This window comes from Hemicordylus capensis, chromosome 2 (genome assembly GCF_027244095.1).
Source record: "Hemicordylus capensis ecotype Gifberg chromosome 2, rHemCap1.1.pri, whole genome shotgun sequence".
Classification (NCBI taxonomy): domain Eukaryota; kingdom Metazoa; phylum Chordata; class Lepidosauria; order Squamata; family Cordylidae; genus Hemicordylus; species Hemicordylus capensis.
In genome coordinates, this window is record NC_069658.1 from 211,870,163 (window position 1) to 211,892,305 (window position 22,143).

A 22,143-nucleotide genomic window follows, 5' to 3' on the forward strand; every position below is an offset into this window, starting at 1 on the left:
GGTCGCAAGCATGACTTGTCCCTTTAGCTAAGCAGGATCCACCCTGGTTGCATATGAATGGGAGACTAGAAGTGTGAGCACTGGAAGAGATTCCCCTTCTTAGGGGATGGAGCCACTCTGGGAAGAGCAGAAGGTTCCAAGTTCCCTCCCTGGCAGCATCTCCAAGATAGAGCAGAGAGCAATTCCTGCCTGCAACCTTGGAGAAGCTGCTGCCAGTCTGTGAAGACAATACTGAGCTAGATGGACCTACGGTCTGACTCAGTATATGGCAGCTTCCTATGTAGGCTGGGCTTAGTCCTAGTCCCTACCAAAAACCTGGTCCAGATTCCTTTTCTCTATCTTCCTCACGGAGACACCTGGTGATAGAAGTCTTAAGATTCATGGGCCTCTGAGGCCCCTTTGCTAGTGGGGGTTCTGTATTTAGTAGCGGGGAGACCAACTGTCCCTGTTCAGACCTGCCCAGCATCTCTCCAGTGACTGTTGCTGGGGCTTCATGACCTAAGCCATCCAGGGCTTTAAAGGTAATAACCAGCACTTTGTACTTTGCCCAGAACCATATCGGCAATCAGTGCAACGGTTTAAGAACAGACATAATGTGGTCTCTTCGGGATACCCCAGAGACCAATCTGGCTGCTGCATTTTAAACTAACTGGCTTACAAACTACATTCAAAGGCAGCCCTACGTAGAGTGTGCATTGCAGTAGTCCAGCCTGGAAGTTACAAGCTGCTGCATCACTGTTTTCAGATCATTCTCCTCAAGGAAAAGGCAGAGTTGTTGAATCAATCACAGCTCCTGGCTGGAGTCTCAACCTGAGGCACCAGGGTTAGACCTGGGTCCAAGAGCACTCCCAAGCTAGAAACCTGTTCTTTCTGGGGGAGTGTAACATCGTCCAAAACAGGAAGTTCTATCTCATCTTGCAGATTGTGACCTCCAAAATGAGCACCTCCCTCTTGCTTCGATTCAGCTTCAGTTTGCTATCCCGCATCCAGCCCATTATTGCCTATAGACATTTAAGGGGCTAATGCCATTTCCTGATATTGACAAGGAGAAATAGATTTGGGCGTCATCAGCATATTGAGATCACCCAGCACCAAATCCCCCAATTACCTCACCCAGCGGTTTCATGTAGGTATTAAAAAGCAATGGTGACAGAATGGAGCCCTAAAGGTAGCTCCCGTTTTGAAGAGCAATTGTCATCAAGCTCCACCATCTGAAATCTACCCAAGACTTAGGAGTGGAACCACTGTAAAACACTGCCTCCTATCCCCAGCTCCCTCCAGTGAGCCAGAAGGATACCATGGTGGATGGTATTCCTTTTGGGACAAGCAACCTTTTTCTCATACCTTTTGCTATGCAACTGCTTTAAGAACTTTTTTTTAAAAAAATGGCTCCCTGTCCCCAAAGGGCTCACAATCTAAAAAGAAACATAAGATAGACACCGGCAACAGCCACTGGAGGGTTGCTGTGCTGGGGATGGAGAGGGTCAGTTGCTCTCCCCCTGCTCAGTAAAGAGAATCGCCACTTTTAAAAGGTGCCTCTTTGTTCAGTTAGCAAAGGACTGGTTTGATTGGCCAAAATAAACTGATAAATTGATTGGCCAAAGCCTTCACCTGCAGAGTTCCTTCTGCTTTGATGCGATTGGACAGGACCTTTACCTGTGGGAGCCTTCTAATTGGGCAGCTTTTGGAATGTTAAAAATGGAATTTGAAATGTTAAATTTATTTAACAATGAAGAAGTACATCCACTAAAGCCCAAACTACTGTCTACAAACAGAGAAAGAGAACCAGCCAGCCAAGGAAACAGCCTTTTCCCTGCCTCTGTGCACAGAGGGGTCATCCCTTATTGCAACCACACACCATCAAATCTATATAAACCAAATTAATGCAGATGAATTCTTTACAGGGGCAACAATCATGTCCACCAGGCCCAGACACTAAAATCCTCCCCAGAATCCTCGGCCATGCATCAAGGCTCCACGCAATGAGTGTTTCTGCCCAATAGATGAGCTGAAAAAGTTGAAAACCACAGTACTCAGTTTTTTAAACACAGACAAATAAGTTCCCAGTTTAGATCTGCTGGGCAGGAAGCAAGCAAAACACAGGTTTAGTACAAGGTAAAACCTTTATTACAACTTTTTCATTGGTAGGTATACAACATCTGAAAGACAGATACGGGGAGGGGGAGAAAAAAAAGTAATATTGTTATAAAATGTCACATTTATTGCTACATTACTGTTATATACAGGACAGTTCTCAAAATTCTACTTTTAAAAAAGTTAAGGATTATTTAAAAATTCCAAATAATCCAGCCAGCTGTTTTTTTCTTGACACTTGTATAAAATTATTATTATTATTTTTAAAAAATGAACACAATCCGTATCTTGAGGCACTCGGAAACACAATTTTAACCCCCCTGCTCCCTCCCTCCCCCCAGGAATTGCTATTCAGTCCAAAAAATGTTTCTTTGTAAGCTGTCCCCTCCCTCCCCAAATACTTTTTTTTCCTTTTCCATTTTTTAAATTGGGGTTAGGCATTTTATATATATATATATATTTATACTATATATATATCTTTCAAAACTATAATGTGTATCTGATATAATGTGTATCTGAGCCAGTTACACACAGCTGGACTTAACATGTAGGCAGCAAAAACAACACACCAAGGCTCCGATCCACATACATCTGGCCGTGACTGAAGCTGCAACCCTACACACGCTTACAAAGGGAATAAACTCCACTGAACGCAGTGGCTCTGACTTCTGAGTAAATGTGTATAGGATTGCCCCCCCCGCCCAAGGAATGGCTAGCTATAGGTGGATCAGAGCCACCCCTCCCAAAAAAGCAAGGACCCATTTTTATTTTTTTTAATATAAAAGCCCCAAATAACAAAAGAACCCTCAAGAACAATCTAAAAGGCTTGAAAAATACACAGCCTCCCCACCCCATCCTAAAAAAATATAGTTTAATGGGAATCAAGTTCCATTTTGTTCTCTGCATTGCTTGAACCCCTATTTTTTTTAAAACAAAGAAGTTAATTTTCCCACAATGCTGTTTCCCCTAAGACATTTGTTGTTGCTAGATGTCCCTTTTGTCTCCTAAAACCCAGCCCTCTACCCCGCCCCCCCTCGACAAAAATAAATATCCCTAGATTTTTTGGGACGTAATCAGCATTACACACTTAAACCAGTTTCAGCGATTCCGGCTGCCAATGTACGGACTCTGGGAATTGTAGTTCTAGGATCAAGGGGTGTGCGTCTCCAGCCAAGAATTTCCAGCACCCTCATGAATTCGCAGGGCTCCTTTAACAAGGGCGTCATGATAGTTTAAGTGGTTTGAAACTGGTTTAAAAGTTTGTAGTGTAGACACGCCCTTTAGAAAAGGCAAGCTTCCCTCCCAACAGAACAGAAATACTTTCAAACAGTTAAAATAGCAAAACCAAAATTAACTTTATTTTTTTTTTAAAAAAAAAGAGCTTGTTTTGAGCCGTTGGATTAGAAAGAGATTTTGGGAGATCTGGCATAAAAAAGGAAGTTGCCACGCATTCTGCTGTGCAGAGATGTTTCGCCAGAGCAATGGCGGGGAAGAACAGGTACATTTCCTGCATCTACACATGGGCCCCTTTCCCCCGGGATGGGTGTGCCAACGAGGCCCTTGGAAAGTTGTTGGCATCTGGGCCAGCCGGACTCTGGATTCCAAATTCCCTTGTGCAGCCAAGAGGAGGGAAGAGACTGAGATGAAGCAGGCCCAGGATAGCCTGGCACCTGAAGCCAAGCACTCCCCCCGCCCGGCAAAACCAACCTCTCCAAGCTCTGAAGGTGGCCTGGGGAGACGGGAAGAGGGCCAGCAGCCTCCTCTCCTCTCCCCAACCCCTTCTGGCAAGCTTTGCAAGGAACGTGCAAAGAGACACTTCTGGCAAAGCTTGCAAAGGCCAGAGGAGTCCCAAGGAGCTGTTCTGATGGCGCAGTGGGGCATCTCGCGGAGGCCGCTGTCTCACCTTGCCTCATGAAAGGGCTGTCTGTACTCTCTGGACAAGCCTCCGTGGTGTGCAGGGCCCGGCCTCTTGCCTGTCCTTTGAGCACTTCCCCCAAACTTCCTGTACGGAAGTTTGCAAATGGGTGCCTTTTTTTAAAACCAGAAGGCAGATACCCAACAGGTTTGGCCAGCCAGTCCCGACGTGCAAGCTCTGCCACTGGGGGACGAGAAGCTGCAATGGGTGTGCTCTGACATTCTCCTCCGCTCCCAAAGCAAGGATGCCAAAACCTGGCACTCCAGCCTCTGGCTTGCCAGCTTGGAACATTAAATAGCCCGCACTGGCCACCCAAGTGGGGAGTGAGACGCCAGTGTGTGCAGCTGGACCCAGGGGGCCAAGCGCCCTCCCCAAATGATGTTTGAGGAGAAGGGCGTCCGACCAGCCAGAGGTGATCTTTCGGAGCACCTAACAAGCGGAAGGTTGCCAGTTCGAATCCCCGCTGGTCCTATAGTGGGCAGCAACGCTATAGGAAGATGGCGAAAGGCATCATCTCAGACTGCGTGGGAGGAGGCGCTGTGGGCGCCAGGAGTCGGAAGCGACTTGACGGCACACTGTACCTTGAACATGCAAGGGCCATGGGAAGGTGTCTTCTAAACAGACCCGGACTTGGAACGGAGGGAAACTGGGCACAGGAGCAGACCCATTCCTCTTCTTGGGTGTCCGTGTGTCTTGGGAGACACTTCTGTCTCCTGCCCTACCCTGTTGGGGGGCCGGGCTCTGTTCTACACGCCAGAAGCATGCCCCCTCCCCACAGCTGCCCTTCTCACAGAGTCTCTGGCTTGGGCCCAGCTTTCTCCTTCCGGCTGGGTGTGGCTCTTTTGTTCTTTCCCTCAACCCCGCCTGCCTGCCTCCGTGGTCTTTGTTCTGCTTCCAACCCGGTAGTGCTTTTGCTTCCAGCCTCCCCTCCTCTTTTGATCCATGTCAGGTGCTTAAAAAACAACACCATGAAGGCGTTCTCTCTGCCAGCCTGGCTTCTCGGCCCCTTGTCAGTTTGGGGGCTCTCTCGCTTGGCAGTTACACCATCTTCTTCCCCCAAACTGACACTTTTGCTGGCCATCCCTTTGCCTCCCAGAAGGGGACTACCAATATTTGGGAGGGGTGTGTGTGTGTGTGTGTGTGTAGATTTAAAAGAACACATAAGACTAGCAAAAATATCCTTTGGGATGAAAACCAAGAGGAACCCTTACTGCCAGATTGCTCTGTCACCTCTCCCGCCTCCCTCCAATATTCAAAATGGCCCAAAGCAAAAAGAGATAATGACAATTTGATTCTTTTCTTCTTCTTTATCATGGAAGTTATGAGCTGGGCAAAGGCATCTGTCAGTCTGCCTAGCTCAATTTGCCTCTGCAGTTTCCCCGCCACCAGCCGAAATTTAAACGCTCTCACCTCCCCAGCCTCCTCTTCTCTCTGTGTGTTTTCACTTTAAACATCCAGTCTCTGAATACAACTTTTAATATTCTGGTTGATCTTATTTAAAAAATAATATGCAACATTAACTATAGAAACAGCAGCAGAAAAAGCAACGGGGGGGAACAAGACTCTCTCTCTCTTTTTGTTTTTACACATTTTTTCCATCATCGCTTACAAAACATATATGCAAAAAGCTAAAAAAAAAAAAAAAAGCAACCCAAAGGCATTTCTATGTTTGTTCTACATTTTTTTTTAAAAAAAAAATTTATCGTAACTAATGTTCTTAAAAAAAAATTACGCGTAGGCACAATGTCTTCTGCTGGCCTTTGTGAACAAGCCACTTGTGACACACCACTTCCCCTCCCCAATGCCCCCCCCCGCCCCAGTAATTGAAGGATATGCATTGACAGTTCCAGACTATACACTTAAGGCAATCTTTTGCTGTTGGGTTCTTGAGAAAGTTGTTTCTTTTCTTTCCCCCCACTTTCATTTTTCCTTGTGGGGGGGAAAAAGTTCCTTTGAGCCCGCTGAAGTTCCATTGCCATGTGTCAGTATATAACAGGACTAGAGTTTCTGGTGCGGACACACGGCATAAGGGGGGGGCGTGACATGGCCGTCCCGTCTTCCTACAGACATCTGCTCCCAGGAGAAGAAAAGAAATCATCTATGGAGAGATGGGGGGAAAGGATTACGATAACACACACACACACACAAATTCATACAATGCATCATGGAGAGACGGGGGGGGGGAATGTGTATTTTATATGCAGTACACACGTACACCCACTCACTCACTCTATGTGGGGCTGCCATTGAAGAATATTCGGAAACTGCAGCTGGTACACAATGTGGCAGTGAGGGTTTTGTTGGGAGCTGCCTACTGGGGCCGTATCACGCCCATTTTGAAAGAACTGCAATGGCTACCAACTTGTTTCTGGGTCCAGTTCAAGTGCTGTTTTTGACCTTTAAAGTCTTTAATGGTTTGGGCCCTGGGTTTCTGAAGAAGCACCTACTCCCCAAGATCATCAGAGGGGTCTCTGCTCTGTGTGCCAGTGAGAGGGAGGTCCGGTTGCCGTGTACGTGGGACAGGGCCTTCTCGGTCATTGCCCCAGGCTTTGGAAGGCTCTTCCAATACTGCTTTTAGAAGGCAGGTGAAAAGGGGGTGACTATGCAAGAACACTTGACTCTACTTTTGTTGCGGCTGCTTGTGTGTGATGCTTTCTACTGTTTCTATTGGGTAGATGTTCAGCATTTTAAATAGATCTGTTTTTATAAATATCCTAATTTAGTATCTGTATTGTTATTAACTGTTATATAAATTTGTGCTGTTTTTAATATGCTGTGAAACACCTTGGGATTACTTTAATAAAGGCAGAAGTGTTAATAAATAAATTATGTATCTACATCTACACACACACACACACCCCTCTACTTTCAGGAGAGCCTTAACGACCCATTTTTTAAGCCCGGCTTTTAACGATATTTAGTTTTAATGTTAATTTTAATCTGCTTTTAAATGGTTTTTTGATTTTAATGTCTAAGTTTTTTATTTTAGTGTAAACTGCCCCTGAGCCACTTTAGGAAGGGCAGTATATAAATAGGATAAAATAAAAGAAAGAGGTTTGTGTGTATGAAATTCATACAATGCATCATAATAAGGTGACCAAAGGGTCATCTAGTCCACCCTCCTGCTTTCCACAGTTGCCGCTAGAGAGAGAGAGAGAGAGAGAGAAAGAAAGAAAGAGAGAAACAGCTTTCAGTATTTGGTCGTCAGAGCTAGACTTGCCCTGTAAGCGAAGATTCTTTTTAGTTATCCTGATTCCTAACTGATGACGGACTTATCTTCCATAAGGACCTAGGAGAATGCAAGAGCTGCCATAGCAGACCCAACCAAAGCTCCATCTAGTCCAGTAGCTATAAGTAGGACATAAGGGCATCCATCAGCCCTCCCTGCACTGCATCCTGGAATTCAGAGGTATACTGTCTCTGAACATGAAGGTTTCATTTAGCTGTAATTAAGAATAGCCCTGCTGGATTAGATCAAATGCCCATGAGTTGCTCACCAGGTGCTTTTCGGAAGCCCCACAAAACCGCATCTGGTATTAAGTGGCATTTGATCCCTGAACAGGAGGTGCCATATAGCCACTGAGAGTTCTCTCCTCCTCCTATGAAGGTGTCCCATCCCCTTTCAAAGCCAGCAGCCAATACTGCATCTTGTGGCAGCAGGTTCCATGGATTAATTATGTGTGGCGTGATCAACCACTTCCCTTTCTTCAGTCTTGAAGTCCACTGCCAAATGGTTTCATTGGAGCTTCCTAGCATAATAACTAGTGATGTGCACGGAACCACAGAAGCATGGTCCGGCACTGGGGGGAGTGTCACTTTAAGGGGGGGTGGTAGTACTTACCTGCCCGCCCGCCGCTCTTCCCCCTCCGGCGCTGGTTCTGTTTAAAACGTTCTTGGGGCGGCAGAGTTCCTCCCTGCCGCCCATGCCCCCGTCGTCGTCCTCGTAAGCCTTAAACAAGGTAGAGCTGTCGGCATGCATGCGCCCTTCGCGGCGCGTGCGCTTGTCTTTGCTGCTGGCGCATGCGCGCCGCAGATGAGTGCGCGTGCTGCGAAGGGCACATGGGCGCCAACAGCTCTTCCTTGTTTAAGGCTTACGAGGACAACGACGGGGGCAGGGGCGGCAGGGAGGAACTCTGCCGCCCCAAGAACGTTTTAAACAGAACCAGCGCCGGAGGGGGGAGAGCGGCGGGGTGGGGGGGTAAGTACTACCTCCACCCCTTAAAGTGACACTCCCCCACTCCTCTGAACCGCCGGAATTCCGGACCGGTTCGGAGGCTTTTTCAATCCCCCCCGGACCGAACCATGCACACTCCTAATAATAACCCCTGCTAATTTGGCAAAGAGGCACCTTTTAACATGGTGATTCTCTTTATTTAGCAGAGGGAGAGTAACTGGCCCTATCCGCCCCCAGCACAGTACTTCCAAAGACTGCTGCTGGTGTCTATCTGATGTTTCTTTTCAGATTGTGAGCCCTTTGGGGACAGGGAGCCACCTTATTTATTTCTTATTTTTCTGTGTAAACCGCCCTGAGCCATTTTTGGAAGGGCGGTATAGAAATCACTCACTCACTCACTCACTCACTCACTCACTCACTCAAACAGTGCCCCCGTTTAAATTAGTGGGAGGAAGAGAAGGCCTCTCTTGGACTTCTCGTCTCTAGAACAGTGTCTCAGCAAGTTGTCTTGTCAGCACCAAAGGAGGTCCTGAAATCTGACACGGAGAGGCTGAACCTGCCAGCCCATTAGGTGCTGAGGGAGTCTTGAACCCGGGCCTGGCCAGCACTATGCTTCCACCGCAGCCGTGGGAAGCGGAGATCTGTGCTTGCAAGCTGCTAGCTGGCTGCAGTCCTGGGCTGTGTGAGCATTCAAGTCAGCAAGCCCTGGCTGTCCGGAGCCCCTCGAAGGCCCCCATTCCTAGAAAGCTCAGAGCTTGGAACAGGGTGGCCCAGATCGATGGACCACCAGCTTCCCCGGCTCCAGGATGACGCCTGGAACCTTGCTGAAGCTTGCTGGCTGCCTGGAACCTTGCTGAGGTAACTGACGCAGCCCGTCCCCGAGAAGAGACCCCAAACAGGGTGCCAGGAGAAGGTACCTTTACATATGTCCCACGGGGTTGTGCCCATCTCCTAGACCTGGATGAGATGCGGAGAGCGCCATCTGGGGGTCGCCCACCACACCAGAGACTTTCTCCTCTTCACGGCGTTTCAGGCAGGCTGCCTTGGGGTTCAGGTTCCGTTCTGAGACAGAGGGGAGGGGGAGAGAGAGAGAGAGAGAGAGAGCACACACCATGGGAAGGAGGAGAAACTCACATTTGGGGAAAACTTTGCAGGAACCGACGGCCCCCAACCCCAACCCGCCACCCCACAGAAGCAGAAGAGAGGAAAGGAGAGCATATATATATATACACACACACACACAGACACACACACAGACACAGCCAAGCTATGGAAGCAAGAGAGCATCGTGCAGTTCTGTCTGCTGGCTGCAGTCAACCCCAGGAAACAAAGCTGATGCTGGTCGAGGAAAATGCCGCCAGGGTCAACGCGTTCAGACCCAACGCCCTCCCGCTTTCAGGTTGACCTACTGCTTAGCAGATCAGGCTTACGAAGAAGGGTGGGCCCGTCACTCCCTCTGGGATCGCCTCCGCTCCGGTCACACCGCAAGGAAGAGAGCAGCAAACACACAGAAAGGGGCTGAAGGGACAGGCAGAGAGACCCATGCGAGCAAGCGAGCGAGCGCAGAGAAAGACACACACACACTCACACACACATAGCCTCCTGCCCGCGCAAGAGTGACCTCGGGGTGGGGGACACCTGGCGCCGTACCTCGTACTTGCTGCTCCAAGCCCAGAATGACTTGCACTGCTTGCTGAAGGATGATGAGTTTGGTCTGTGCTTTGTCTGTTTTTAAGTGCATCTGACACATGCGTCCCAGCTCTTTAAAGGCCTCGTTAATGTCCCGTACGCGCACCCTCTCCCTGGCATTATTGGCCATCCGCCTCTCCCGGTCCCTCAGATCTTTGTCCTCCAGTGATAGCGCCTCATCCGTACTGCTGGGTTCACACAGCACCACAGGGGTTAGTCAGGGAGCAAAAGTAGTGACTTTGTGGGGAGGGGGGTGGTGCCAAGGTGTGGTGGAAAAATGTCCACAGCCAGGAGCCAAAATGGCAGAAGCCAATTGGGGTGTGTGTGGGTGGGTCCTTCGGTTAAGGAGCTGCCAACACCTCAGTGGGGTCACACTAAGAATCTGGAATGCCTCAGTGGTTACAATTTATATCCATATTTAAGTGAGCACAACACACTTCATTACAAGGAAATTAATTTCCTCTGTCGTTCATGCTGTCCCTCCATTTGGTAGAACCATCACTGTGTCGGCATCTAGAGTCATAGCTGTACCTGTCTTCCACCAGGTGAGGGCACCAAAGTTATGCAAACAGCAAACCAAGAAAGGATCATAGAGATTTCAATCATGGGTTAGACAAGACAGACCTGCTCAACTTAGCCCCCCCCGCCAGCTGTTTTTGAACTACAACTCCCATAATCCCCAGACACAGTGGGCAATAGCCAGGAATTATGGGAACTGTAGGCCAACATCTGCAGGAGGGCCAAAGTTGAGCAGTCCTGGGTTCAAACTTATTTCTTGGGCTTGAATGGGAAACTTATGGGCTCGGGCAGAGATTTGGCCTGGTCAGCTCCTGTGGACAGTCTATGTTTGAGCCTCAGGCAAAGAATGGAATGGGGGTGTCCACATCAGCTCCTGCAAGTGGCAGGCAGTATGGATTTCACAGGCTTACACACCTTCTGCCCTTGCCTGATCAGCTGAACCTGACCGCTGCCCTTCAGGCTCAGGGCACACACAGATTATGACAAACATCCTCTTGAAGGGAACAGGTGAGGGTTCCCTGGCTGGAGCAATAGAAGGTTTTGCAGCTGTCCTGCAGAAGTGCCAGCCCATATGTGGCGGCACAGAGACCAGGAAGACCAAGTGCTGTGCTGAATAGGAAACACCCTCCCCTCCCTGCAATGTACAAAGTGCAATTTTAAAAAAATAATCATTAAAAAAAAAGAGTTTCCCAGAAAGGGAACACACACGTGCGTACAGCAAAACGTCCAATGCAGGTCTAGAGAACGTGCATCTTCCCTGGGAAGCTGGCACCGGCGTGAAAACTTCCCACGTGACCGGAGTCAGAGATGCATGTGCCAGTGCCTAACATGCCCCTTAAGGCAGGCCCAGCCACTTGCCACAGATGGCAACAAGGATCCTCCACAAAGTCCTTGGGATGCAAATCCTCTGGCACCCTGCGTGCAGGCGGGATTGCATCCCTGGGTTCCCAAGCAAGGCCAAGATTGGTGCAGGGAAGGCGGACCGCGGACTGTATTGGCAGCACCTTAAGCTCTTGACACCACTTGACCGTGCAAGCTCCCCCCCCCACGGCTAGTCCTGCCCCCTGTCAAATCTAGGACACATGTTAAGCAGGGACGGCCTTCTCCCCCCAGAGCAAAAAATTATCAAGGAAAGGGTGAACGGAAGGGAATCTGCAGAGATCAACTGGAGGCCCAAATTAACCCCCTTGTACATGAAGGGAGTCACCTTAAGTGGCGCAGCGGGGAAATGCTTGACTAACAAGCAGAAGGTTGCCGGTTCGAATCCCCGCTGGTACCTATATCGGGCAGCAGCGCTATAGGAAGATGCTGAAAGGCATCGTGTGATACTGCGTGGGAGGAGGCAATGGTCAACCCCTCCTGTATTCTACCAAAGACTACCGCAGATCTGTAACTCTCTGTGGGCGCCAGGAGTCGAAATCGACTCGACAGCACACTTTACATGAAGGGAAGGTAGGAGAAGTGTGATGCCCTCACTCTCAAAACACATCTAATATCCAAACTGTGTTTGATGACACCATGTCAGTTACCCAAACTGTCTGGGATACAGGACAGGTTTTTGACAAGGCTGGTGAAGCACATTTGGGTCTGTGTGTGTGAGAGAGCATCACCCTCTGGATTTCCAACTGTCTAGCCTGCAAAAGATGTATTTGGCTGGTGGGAAACTACCCCCCTCTTGGAGGATCAGCTCTATCAAGGTACTCAGAAAGGCCTCCCAAAGTGTGAAGACGTTCAGCTTAACTCCTAAAAAGGTCCCCTGCTCCTTTTACTCCATTCCTGAATTCTTTAATATCCTGAACAAGTGGTCCCTGATCTAGCATCAGTGTGGTCAATGCTGGCAAATCTTGAGCATAAAACCGTTTTCCTCAGGGGCCCTTATAGTACTTTTTCTTTTTCTTTTTTAAAGGATGCTTTAAAAAAGGGAATGACGTTCTGAATGTGTTAAGTGAAGTTAATACATTAACAAATCTTTGGGGGAGTGTGCAGCTCAGCAGCCGAACCCCTGCTTTGCGAGCAGAAGGACCCAGGTTCAATCTTTGGCTTCAGCTCCAGTTAAAAGGACCATGGGCACCATTAGTTGGGAAAGTTTCTCTGCCTGAGACCCAATCAAAGTGGGCAGAACTGGGTTAGATGGGCCGTATATAAGGCAGCTTCAGATGTTAATAAGTTCATTAATGCCTTGAAGTATAGTTCCTTTCAACTTGAAAAACACCTCCCCAATATCTGACTGTGTCAATTAAGTGACAAAACACACGATGTAGCGAAATAGGGCAGATTGAAACGATGAACGGGGTTCGAAAACAGCATGATGTGGCCTGGAGTTCTGCAGGTCCAAAGGAAAAAAAGCAACGGAAAACACCCCACGGGGTACAGACAAACCCTTGGGTGTGTGTGTAAAATTGGGTCATTGGTCTCCAATCTCGGAAAGCGGGGGGGACGGGACTTCAAATTAAAACCAAATGGGGGGAAATTCACCCTATGCATCCTAATACACCCCAATAATATCACCGATTAATGCTCTCATGCCAAAGGAACCCTAACAGTAGCTACTGCTACTACTATGGATATTTATATACCGCTCTTCAACCAAAGTTCTCAAAGCGGTTTACATAGAAAAATGCATACATAAATAAGAGGGCCCCCTCCTGTCCCCAAAGGGCTCACAACCTAAAAAGAAACACAAAGCACAAACCAGCAACCGCCACTGGAGGGATGCTGTGCTGGGGTTGGGTAGGGCCAGTTGCTCTCCCCCTGCTCAATACAAGAGAACCACCACTTCAAAAGGTGTCTCTTTGCTCCGTGAGAAGTGGGAGGGCTGACCGCAAGGACGTCTTCCACACACTCCTTCCCTGGCACCTGCTCCCCCTTCCCAAGTTTCCTGTCTCTTTGAGCAAGCAGCAAGTACAAGGTAGAGAGTGGGAACCCCCGAGAGGTCACGGCCGGGGACTGTCTGTAGGAAAGTGGAGAGGGGGGTGGGAAAAAGAGGGGGGGGGGGAAACACACACAACCCAGATACGACGGGTGGGGAAGTTATATATGTTATGAGAGGCGAAAAGGGGAAAGAAGTTACGAAACTGAATATAGAGAAAGAGGGGGGGGGAATCATAAAGGAATTCCAGCACTGCAACACAGGAGCTGAGCAGAAACAGGCCGTGAGGAATTCTTCCTTGTAAAAACAGCAGCTTCCGTTGAAGGGATGGCGGGGGGTAGGGGGAGAAACAGAGTTAAACCTGCCAAGATGCACCCGTTGGGTGGATTCCGTGGGAGGAAAAACAAGTTAGAATGCAAACATGCATAGCCAAGCATTAGAAGCACGAACAGTGGGGAAATGCGCCCTGCTCCTTTCCACCGGAGCCCCCTTCTTCTCAGCCTTCCTCTGCCTTCAGTGGGTTCACTTCTGAACTCTTAATGGCCTCAGGCCCTTCTGGTTTGGGGCCAGGCCTCTGTGGACGTTTCTACCACTGATGCTAAATTGGCAACTGGAGCGGAGAACTCGGGTTACGGAGCAAAAGGCCAGCCTTCCAAGTCACAGCTTTTTCCACATTTCGACCCAGGTAAAATCCCACCCCCCCCCGACGTCTGAGCATCTTTCAAGGTGCTAGTCCCCATGATTGGAAACCCCCAATAGCCTAGACCCACCTTTCTTAGAGACTACCTTAGGCCCCACTGAGGCCTCGCAAGATCAACGGAGAGCACCCTCCGAAGTACCCACCCATGGGCCAAGTTTGGACGTGATGGGCAACAGAGAGCGCTATCCCCGATACGAGCAACTGTGGAATGTGCTACATGAAAAGTGGATTTTAACAGAAGGACACTGCTCTCTGGGAACTCTCCCCACGAGGTGAGTGCTTTCCATCATGTCCCTTATGAACAGGGCGCTGGAATGAAACGGAGATGAAACTTCGTTTCTTTTCAACGTTAAGAATTTCCCCAAAGCTGTACCCGGCAGAAGGTGGTTTGCAGGAGACGGGCAAGGGCTTCCGACTTCCATATGTTCGCAACAGCAGCGGCAAGACATCCCCACCCTAGATTAGGTGTTTAGAATCCCTGATCTGTAGTAACGCAGGCGCAGACTTGTGCTTGCATATGGCGGCCACTCCAGTGCATGGCTCATGGGGTGCCATGGCTAACCGTTCCCACCTCCAAGCCATGATTTTGCATCTGGCTTCAGCTGGGGGATCTCGGAGATCAAGTTTAAAAAGTCATTCCTGCAAAGCCCAAAGCCCAGCCTAGGGGTGTGTTTATAGAAGCAAGCAATGCTGTGTGCGGAGAAGGGAAGGGTTCGAGGGCGTCCTCGCCCCAAGGCGGGATTCCCACCGTGAAAAAGCAAACCAAAGAAACGAGGCCAAGTTGCAAACCCGTCCTAAGAGCTCGGCGCGAGAAAAGCCTGGGACCCTTGCGCAAGCGAAAGGAATGGCATGCAGGAAGCGTGAGGTTCTTTCCCAAATGCAAAACAGGGAGTGAGGGATGCAAAAACCAAAACAAAAAAAATGGAACAGAGAAGTAAAACGAAAAAGCACCACTGTCGAAAGACGTGAGAAGTTGAGGGAGTGTCAGCAGGGCGTGGGGCGCCAGGCACGCCCACGGCGCCAGGGGGTGGGGGAGACAAGACAGACAGCCCCGTGCCGTTCCAAATCGTCACCACGTCGGAAGCCCTCACTGACCTCTAACTTGTTGTTCCAAGTTCAGAATAACCGACACAGCCTGGTGTAGAATTAGCAGTTTGGTCTGCGGTTTTTCGCTGTTAAGGTGCAGTTGGCACATGCGCCCCAGTTCCTTAAAGGCCTCGTTGATGTCGCGGACACGCAGCCGCTCACGGGCATTATTGGCGACCCGCCTTTCTTTCTCCCGCTCGGCTTTTTGCTCTGGGGGAAGGAGGTCGTCTTCCTCATCCTCATCTTGACTAATAATTCAAATAAGAATGAAACAAGGGAGGGACATTTTTCTCACGTGCAACACCTCGGCACCGGACACGTTCACAAAAAAGGTAATTTAAAATGCGCGCGCACAAACATACACACACACGCACACACGTCAAACCCAACACAACACATAGATTTGTGTCACTGAGCTGGAATGGGTGGAACCCCCATCCCTTTCACTCTGGACCCCCCTGGGATCAGTGGTTTTCAAGTTGTGTTCTGGGAATTCCTCAGAAGCTCATCGGGTTCCTTGAGGAGATCAGGAGCGGAGGCCAATGCTTCCCAAAAGGAGAAATTCCCCCTTTTCTCCATTGCAATGTGCAGCTGCAAGGGAGGACCATTGGGTGCATTTTAGGACACATGTCTGATTCAAGGGAGATCGGGGAGGCCCAAAGAGGCCTAGACGCTGCCATGAACCAACCATGTGCGCTTTAGAGCATCCGCTACCCAGAAGCCTCTGCAGCATGCAGGAGGATGGCAGGTATAGAAGGGACTTATCAGGGAACCGGTGAGGTGCCAAGGGCTCCCAGAAGGCAGGCAGCTTCAAAAGCTGTGGCTGAGCTGTGGGAACAAAATGGAGCCCCCTCTTCTGTTGCTCTCCACCCCCAGGACAAGGAGTAATGCTGCTTAACAACCAGAACAACAACAACAAAAGCAACAAAGCCCCAACGCCACTGAAAGACCATTAAATCAATGGAACCGATCACTAGGGTTGGAAGATCCCCAGATGTCGGGAAATGGGCTTATTGGCTCCTTAGGATGTCCAACTCCCCGCTGCAACTTTTTGCCAAGAGGTGGAACCTAAGTTCTCATTGTTTGCAGGTGGAAATGGTGTTCTTGGCAGCCTTGGTCACTACCACCCCCAAGCCTGGAAGGAGAAGGGACCCTGACGGCGGGGGGGGGGGCTGCTTGGCCTTACCCACCCCCACCCTCCAAAGGCTGACCTCCCCCTCCCCGACAGGCCTTTGAAGGGAGCAGAGAAAGGTCGAGACCTGTTCAGTGAGCACCTTGTTCTATTTCGCGACGGCTTCAGCTCCTTCTTCTCCTCCTCCGAGTTGTCGGCCACCGACGTGTTTTCATCATCCTCTTTATCCTCCCGCTTGATCTCGCTGGTTCCCGACGAGACGCTGGCCCGCCCCAGGCTCCCCGTCAAGCCTGAAACAGACGCAGAGCAGCACGTCAGAGCCTGGACCAAGCTCATGACCTGAAGTTTGTCCACACGGAGGAGAAACTTCGGTTTCAGTTCCTATGTGATTTCGATCTGTCGATCACATTTCTATGCCGCTCAAAATGCAAGTTCTCGGGGCGGTTTACAAAACAATAAAAACAGCCAAAAAAAGATGAAAACATTCCAACAATTACCATTAAAAAGTTAAAACTATTAACACACAATTAAAACAGTATCTAATTAAAAGCTTGGGTGAAAAAATGTGTCTTGACTGCCCTTTTAAAAGTTGTAAGAGAAGGGGAGGCTCTTATTTCAGCAGGAAGTGTGTTTCAAAGCCTCAGGGCAGCAGTGGAGAAGGCCTGTCCCTGAGTAGTCACCAGACGAGCTGGTGGCAATTGCAGATGGACCTCTCCCGATGATCTCAGTGGGTGGTGGGGTTCATGACGAAGAAGACGTTCTCTTAAATACCCAGGGCCCAAGCAGTTTAGGGCTTTATAGGTTATAACCAAAACCTTGTACTCTGCCCAGAAACTTACCGGCAGCCAGTGTAGATGTTTTAAGATAGGAGTGATGTGATCTCTCCGAGATGACCCAGAGACCAACCTGGCTGCTGCATTCTGGACCAACCTGGCTGCCGCAGTCTGGTCGTTTCTGGACTACGTACAAAGGCAGCCCCACATAGAGCGCATTGCAGTAGTCCAGTCTGGAGGTGACCAGCAGATGTACTACTGTTCTAAGCACATGCCTTAGCGGTGTACAACCCTGGAAATCTCAGTCTCCCTTTTAAAAAAATTAAAAATTAAAAAAGAGCAGGTTTCTAGCCCTTCGGGCTGGCACCCTCCATGTGCTTCACACTCAGGGCACGAAATGCAGCCTTACCACTGAAGGCATCCGACTGCCCTCTGTTGAGGTCCGGGAGCGAGCTGGCTTGGGCAGGGAGAGCAACGTGGTTGTGGAGTAGGCTGGGGTTGCTGGAGAGGCCGTCTTCGGCGTGAGCGCCCGCCCCCACCTGCAGCAGGAGGACACACAAAACCATCAGCCACAAAGGGCAGAAAGATTCCGAAAGATTCTGGAAGGGATGTCGAACAGGAGTGCTAAATGGGGAAGGCACCCCCTGTCACCTGGTGCAACCCCCCCACACACACACACTTTCTCCTCCTTACCAGGTTTGAGTGCCGATTGGCTATCGGCAAGACTGAGGCAGGGGGGAAAGACTGGCTGAGACCGCCCACCGAGGTGCCATGCCCGGACGCCGAGGCCAACAAGTCATGGATGTCCCTGTGGTTGCTCTGGCCCACCGCATGGTTCCTCAGCACAAGGATGGCTTCGTCCAAGTGGTCTTCCATTTTGTTTTGCTTGGAGGAGAAGGACACGAGGTGGGGGAGAACGTGAGAGGCGGAGCAACCTGCCACTCCCACTTTAGTAATCTCTTTGTTATTAGCAAGCATCCAAAAATCCATTAGCAAGCATCCAAATAACCAAGGGCGGGGAAACGGAGAAAGCGGAGGACGGGTCAGAAAGCTGCCTTCTCTAGTCCCTGCTGGCAGCAGATCTGTGGGGCAGGCGACCACTCTCCCCATTTCACAGAAGAAGGAAGCTGGAGGCTGGGGTAGGAAGCAGCTTCGGCCCAGGCACACACCCTGACTAAGAGGGGATCAGAGCCGGGCCAGTGGAGACCGCCAGCTATGCACCCATGCAATTAGTTGCTCTGCTGCTGGAAGCCAAGGCAGGCAGGTGATGGGGGGAAGCTTACCAAAGTATGGAGGGTCCCTTCGTAGTTCGGGGATAAGGCACCCTGTCCGCTTGCTCGGGGCCACTGCGAAGAACCTGGAGGCGGAGGAGAAACGGCACAGGAGAATCAAAGTGTTCTAAAGGCATGCCCCCTGCCTTTTGATGCATACAGTCCCCATGGCAGCTTGCAACAGAGCAGGAGCGGTCAACCCAAGGGTCGGACTACAGCTCCCATCACTCCCAGCTGCAACTGTGGCTAGGGGATGATGGGAGTTGGAGTCCGGCAGCAACTGGAGAGCCTCAGGTTCACCATCCCTGCAAGGGATCGTACAACTCAGCACACAGCTATCATGAATGCATAGCTGAGAGACCATGAGGTTGAAACTCTGCTGCTGCCGCCGCCTTAGGAACCTGAAACCAGAAGATGGGTTTAATATGAAGGCTTGACACAACTGGCTGTTCCTCATAATTCCAAGAACGGAACTGGTTTCTGCCCTCTGCTAGTTCCTATGCTGGATGCCATATGGATACAATATGGGGAATTGTGTAGATATGGGGGATCCAGCGGGTATATCGCTTGCACCTGGATTTTTAAGAAATGCGGCAGCATAAGGTCCCCAGAAAACATCCCAATTAGTCATGAGGGGGGAACAAAAAAGGAAACACAGCTTCCAAAGCAGTGGTCTTCAGCTTTGTCCAAGCAAAAGCCACTCTGGCCAACAAATCTTCAGTGCAAGAGCTGTTTCCAGTGCACTGACCTCTCCTCAGCACTGCGAATCCCCCAACACCCATGGTAGCAGCAGTGGGGGGATTTAAAAGAAATGGAGCCCTGTCAAGCCCTAACCATTGAGCTCCAGGGAAAGCGTTGGGAAGGACCACTCTTCCCAGTGCTCTGTGTGCACCTTTCCCGGACGTCCCTGGGGCTTAAGAAAGCTCTTCTTCACTTAAAGCCGCCCCCCCCCCCCGCTGACACTAGGAAAAGCACAGCACTGAGGAACAGTGGAATCTGCTCAGTGCCGGGGAAGGTGGCGGCTTGGCTAATACATTATTCCTCAGAGAGCCGCACTGAGGGATGATGGATGAGGCCACTGGCTCCTGGCAGGGGCGTGCATGAATGGTTCGGTGCCGAACCGGTTTGCCTCGAACCACACCAGTTCAGAGGATCGACCAAACCGAGCCGAGCATGGTTCAGGCGCCCCGGTTCGGAGCCCAAGAGGTAGTTCAAAAGGCTATCTTACTGCTCAGTGCAGCTCTTGCCGCTGTTGCTGCGCCCTGCCCCCCAGCACAGCCCATATCTGAAGCGTGCACGATCCTCCATCGTTTAGCAAGCCGCCCACATGGCAGCGGCTTGGTTCTGGCCTCCACCCATGCGCGGAGGCCATTCATCAGCGTGGCGTCCACACATGCGCAAATGCCATTTGTGCGGCCATGCAAATGGCCTCCGCACATGCATGGAGCCGCTGCCACCTGGGTGGCATGGTAGAAAGGGGGTGGATCGTGCACGCTTCGAATATGGGCTGCATGGGGTGGGGTGAGGGGTGAGTGGTGGCACCGGCAGCTACGATGGGCGGTAAGATGACCTTTTTAACTACCTGTCCCGCCGCCGCCCCCTGGCCACCCCTTCACAGGAGCCAGGACCTCCACTGCTTTACTTGTAAAGAGGAATCCTAACTGGATTCCTCTTTACAATTATTAGCCACCAAACTGGTTCAATCCAACCAGGGCTGCTCAAACAGCCTTCCTGCAGATGTTGGCCTCCCAACTTCCATAATCCCCAGCTACTGGCCACTGTGGCTGGGGATTATGGGAGTTGTAGTCGAAAAATAGCTGGGGGGCGGGGGCAAAGTTGAGCAGTCCTGAATCAAACAGACAGGGCTGGCTGGACAATTTGGCCGAACCAGTTCGACAGCATGCGGTTCGGCTCGAATTTGATCTAAATTCGATTTGGATCGTGAATTTGGTTCGTGGGCACCCCTAGCTCCCAGGTCTTACCATGAAGAACCCTACTCTAAAGCAGGGGTTCCCAACCTGTGGTCCCCAGATATTGCTGAACTACAACTCCCATCATGCCCAGCCACAATAAATTGTAGCTGGTGAATATTTATTTAACATATTTGTATACTGTTCAAACCGCAAGTCTCTGGGCGGTTTACAACAAAACTATAAAAAACAACAAGTAAAAAGGTTAAAACATTACAACAATTTAAAATTTAAAATGTTCAAACTATGAAAAACCATCAAACTATTAATAGAGTATCTAATTAAAAGCCTCAGTGAACAAATATGTCTTGACCGCCTTTTTAAAAGTTGTAAGAGAGGGGGAAGCTCTTATTTCAGCAGGAAGCGTGTTCCAAATCCTTGGAGAAGACCATCCCCAACAGAGAAGGCCCATCCCTGAGTAGCCACCAGAGGAGCTGGTGGCCACTGTAGACAAATATCTCCTAATAGCAATAGCAATAGCAATAGCACTTACATTTATATACCGCTCTATAGCCGGAGCTCTCTAAGCGGTTTACAATGATTTAGCATATTGCCCCCAACATTCTGGGTACTCATTTTACCGACCTCGGGAGGATGGAAGGCTGAGTCAACCTTGAGCCCCTGGTCAGGATCGAACTTGTAACCTTCTGGTTACAGGGCAGCAGTTTTACCACTGCGCCACCAGGGGCTCTAATGATCTCAGTGGGTGTGTGGCTCATAGTGAAGAAGGTGTTCTCTTAAATACCGCAGGGCCCAAGCTGTTTAGGTCTTTATAGGTTATAACCAAGACCTTGTATTTTCCCTGGAAACTTATTGGCAGCCAGTGTAGATCTTTCAAGATAGGAGTGATATGGTCTCTCCGAGCTGACCCAGAGACCAACCTGGCTGCCGCATTCTGGACCAACTGCAGTTTCCGGACTACGTACAAGGGCAGCCCCACATAGAGTGCATTGCAGTAGTCCAGTTATGGGAGTTGTAGTTCAGCAACATCTGGGGGAGCACAAGACGGGAACCCTTGATCTAAAGGATGTGGTTCCCAAGACATAACGGAGCCAACAGGAGGGCCCTACTGAGCTAGAACTAGCACCGGTTTAAACCCCTTGCGTGGACATTTTCCGGTTCAGATGCAAGCCCCACACAAGGCACTAGATGGAGCCAGTGTGTCACAAACCTCAGATCTGTGGGCTCAAACCTTTATTGCAGGCCACAATTGATACTTTGGAAGCGGGTACCAGCATGATTTCTGTTTGAATCCCAAGCAATCTGGGGCTTTCTTTCTTTTTAAAAAGCTGTAAATATGTTTCATGCTAAAAGCAAGATAAATCTAGCCCGAAACCAGTGTCGGAACATGTCATTTCCTCATCTGGGGGGCTGACTCCCCACCGCACATCCCCACACAGGGCTTCATCCAGCCTTCCTTGCCAGGTGAGGAGGCTATATTTCCAGACGGGGCTTCAAAGAAGCCTGCAGAGAGTCGGGGATTTCCTCATAGCCAAAAAGCTTCTAGAACTCCGCCGTCAAATCCCGTCCCAGTGTATTTTAGTCTCCAAGAACGGTCCACATCAGAAACGTATTTCTTGAATGAGACGACTCATTTCTCAAGTCCAGAAACTTCCCCCACACCTGAGAATTAGGTTTTCCTTACTGAGCTCAGCGGTAGAGCCCTTCTTTTGCACGCAGAAGGTCCCAGGTTCAATCCCTGGCAGCACCTCCCAAGTAGAACTGGCAAAGATCTGCCTGAAACCCTGGAGAGATGTTGCCAGTCAGTGAAGACCGTGCTGAGTGAGATGGAACCAAGGTCTGACTCGCTGATCAACTGAATCAAGGTCTGACTCGCTGATCAACTGAATCAAGGTCTGACTCGCTGATCAACTGAATGTGTTTGGTAAAGAACAGGAACTTTTTCTCAACGTGATGCTGTCACTTGATACTTGGGACTGTTTTTAATGAA

The 22,143-nt window shown here is 49.9% G+C and overlaps 1 protein-coding gene across 8 annotated transcripts in view; it reads right to left on the reverse strand.

Annotated features, from left to right (window-relative positions):
• Window positions 1-2,104: 2,104 nt before the first annotated feature.
• TCF3 (transcription factor 3) overlaps window positions 2,105-22,143 on the reverse strand; it is a 98,377-nt gene continuing 78,338 nt past the window's right edge. For 3 of the 8 annotated variants that reach the window (XM_053295953.1, XM_053295951.1, XM_053295952.1), the window contains exons 14-20: window positions 18,235-18,308; window positions 17,645-17,836; window positions 17,361-17,490; window positions 16,306-16,468; window positions 15,056-15,294; window positions 9,101-9,245; window positions 2,105-6,107 (exon numbers count right to left, since the gene is read on the reverse strand). In XM_053295953.1, coding sequence (XP_053151928.1) covers window positions 9,103-9,245; window positions 15,056-15,294; window positions 16,306-16,468; window positions 17,361-17,490; window positions 17,645-17,836; window positions 18,235-18,308 — 941 coding nt within the window. In that variant the 3' untranslated portion in view covers window positions 2,105-6,107; window positions 9,101-9,102. Of the gene's footprint in view, window positions 6,108-9,100; window positions 9,246-9,833; window positions 10,061-15,055; window positions 15,295-16,305; window positions 16,469-17,360; window positions 17,491-17,644; window positions 17,837-18,234; window positions 18,309-22,143 lie in introns of all 8 variants that reach the window. The other 5 variants (XM_053295958.1, XM_053295956.1, XM_053295957.1 and 2 more) reach the window with 3 other exon arrangements.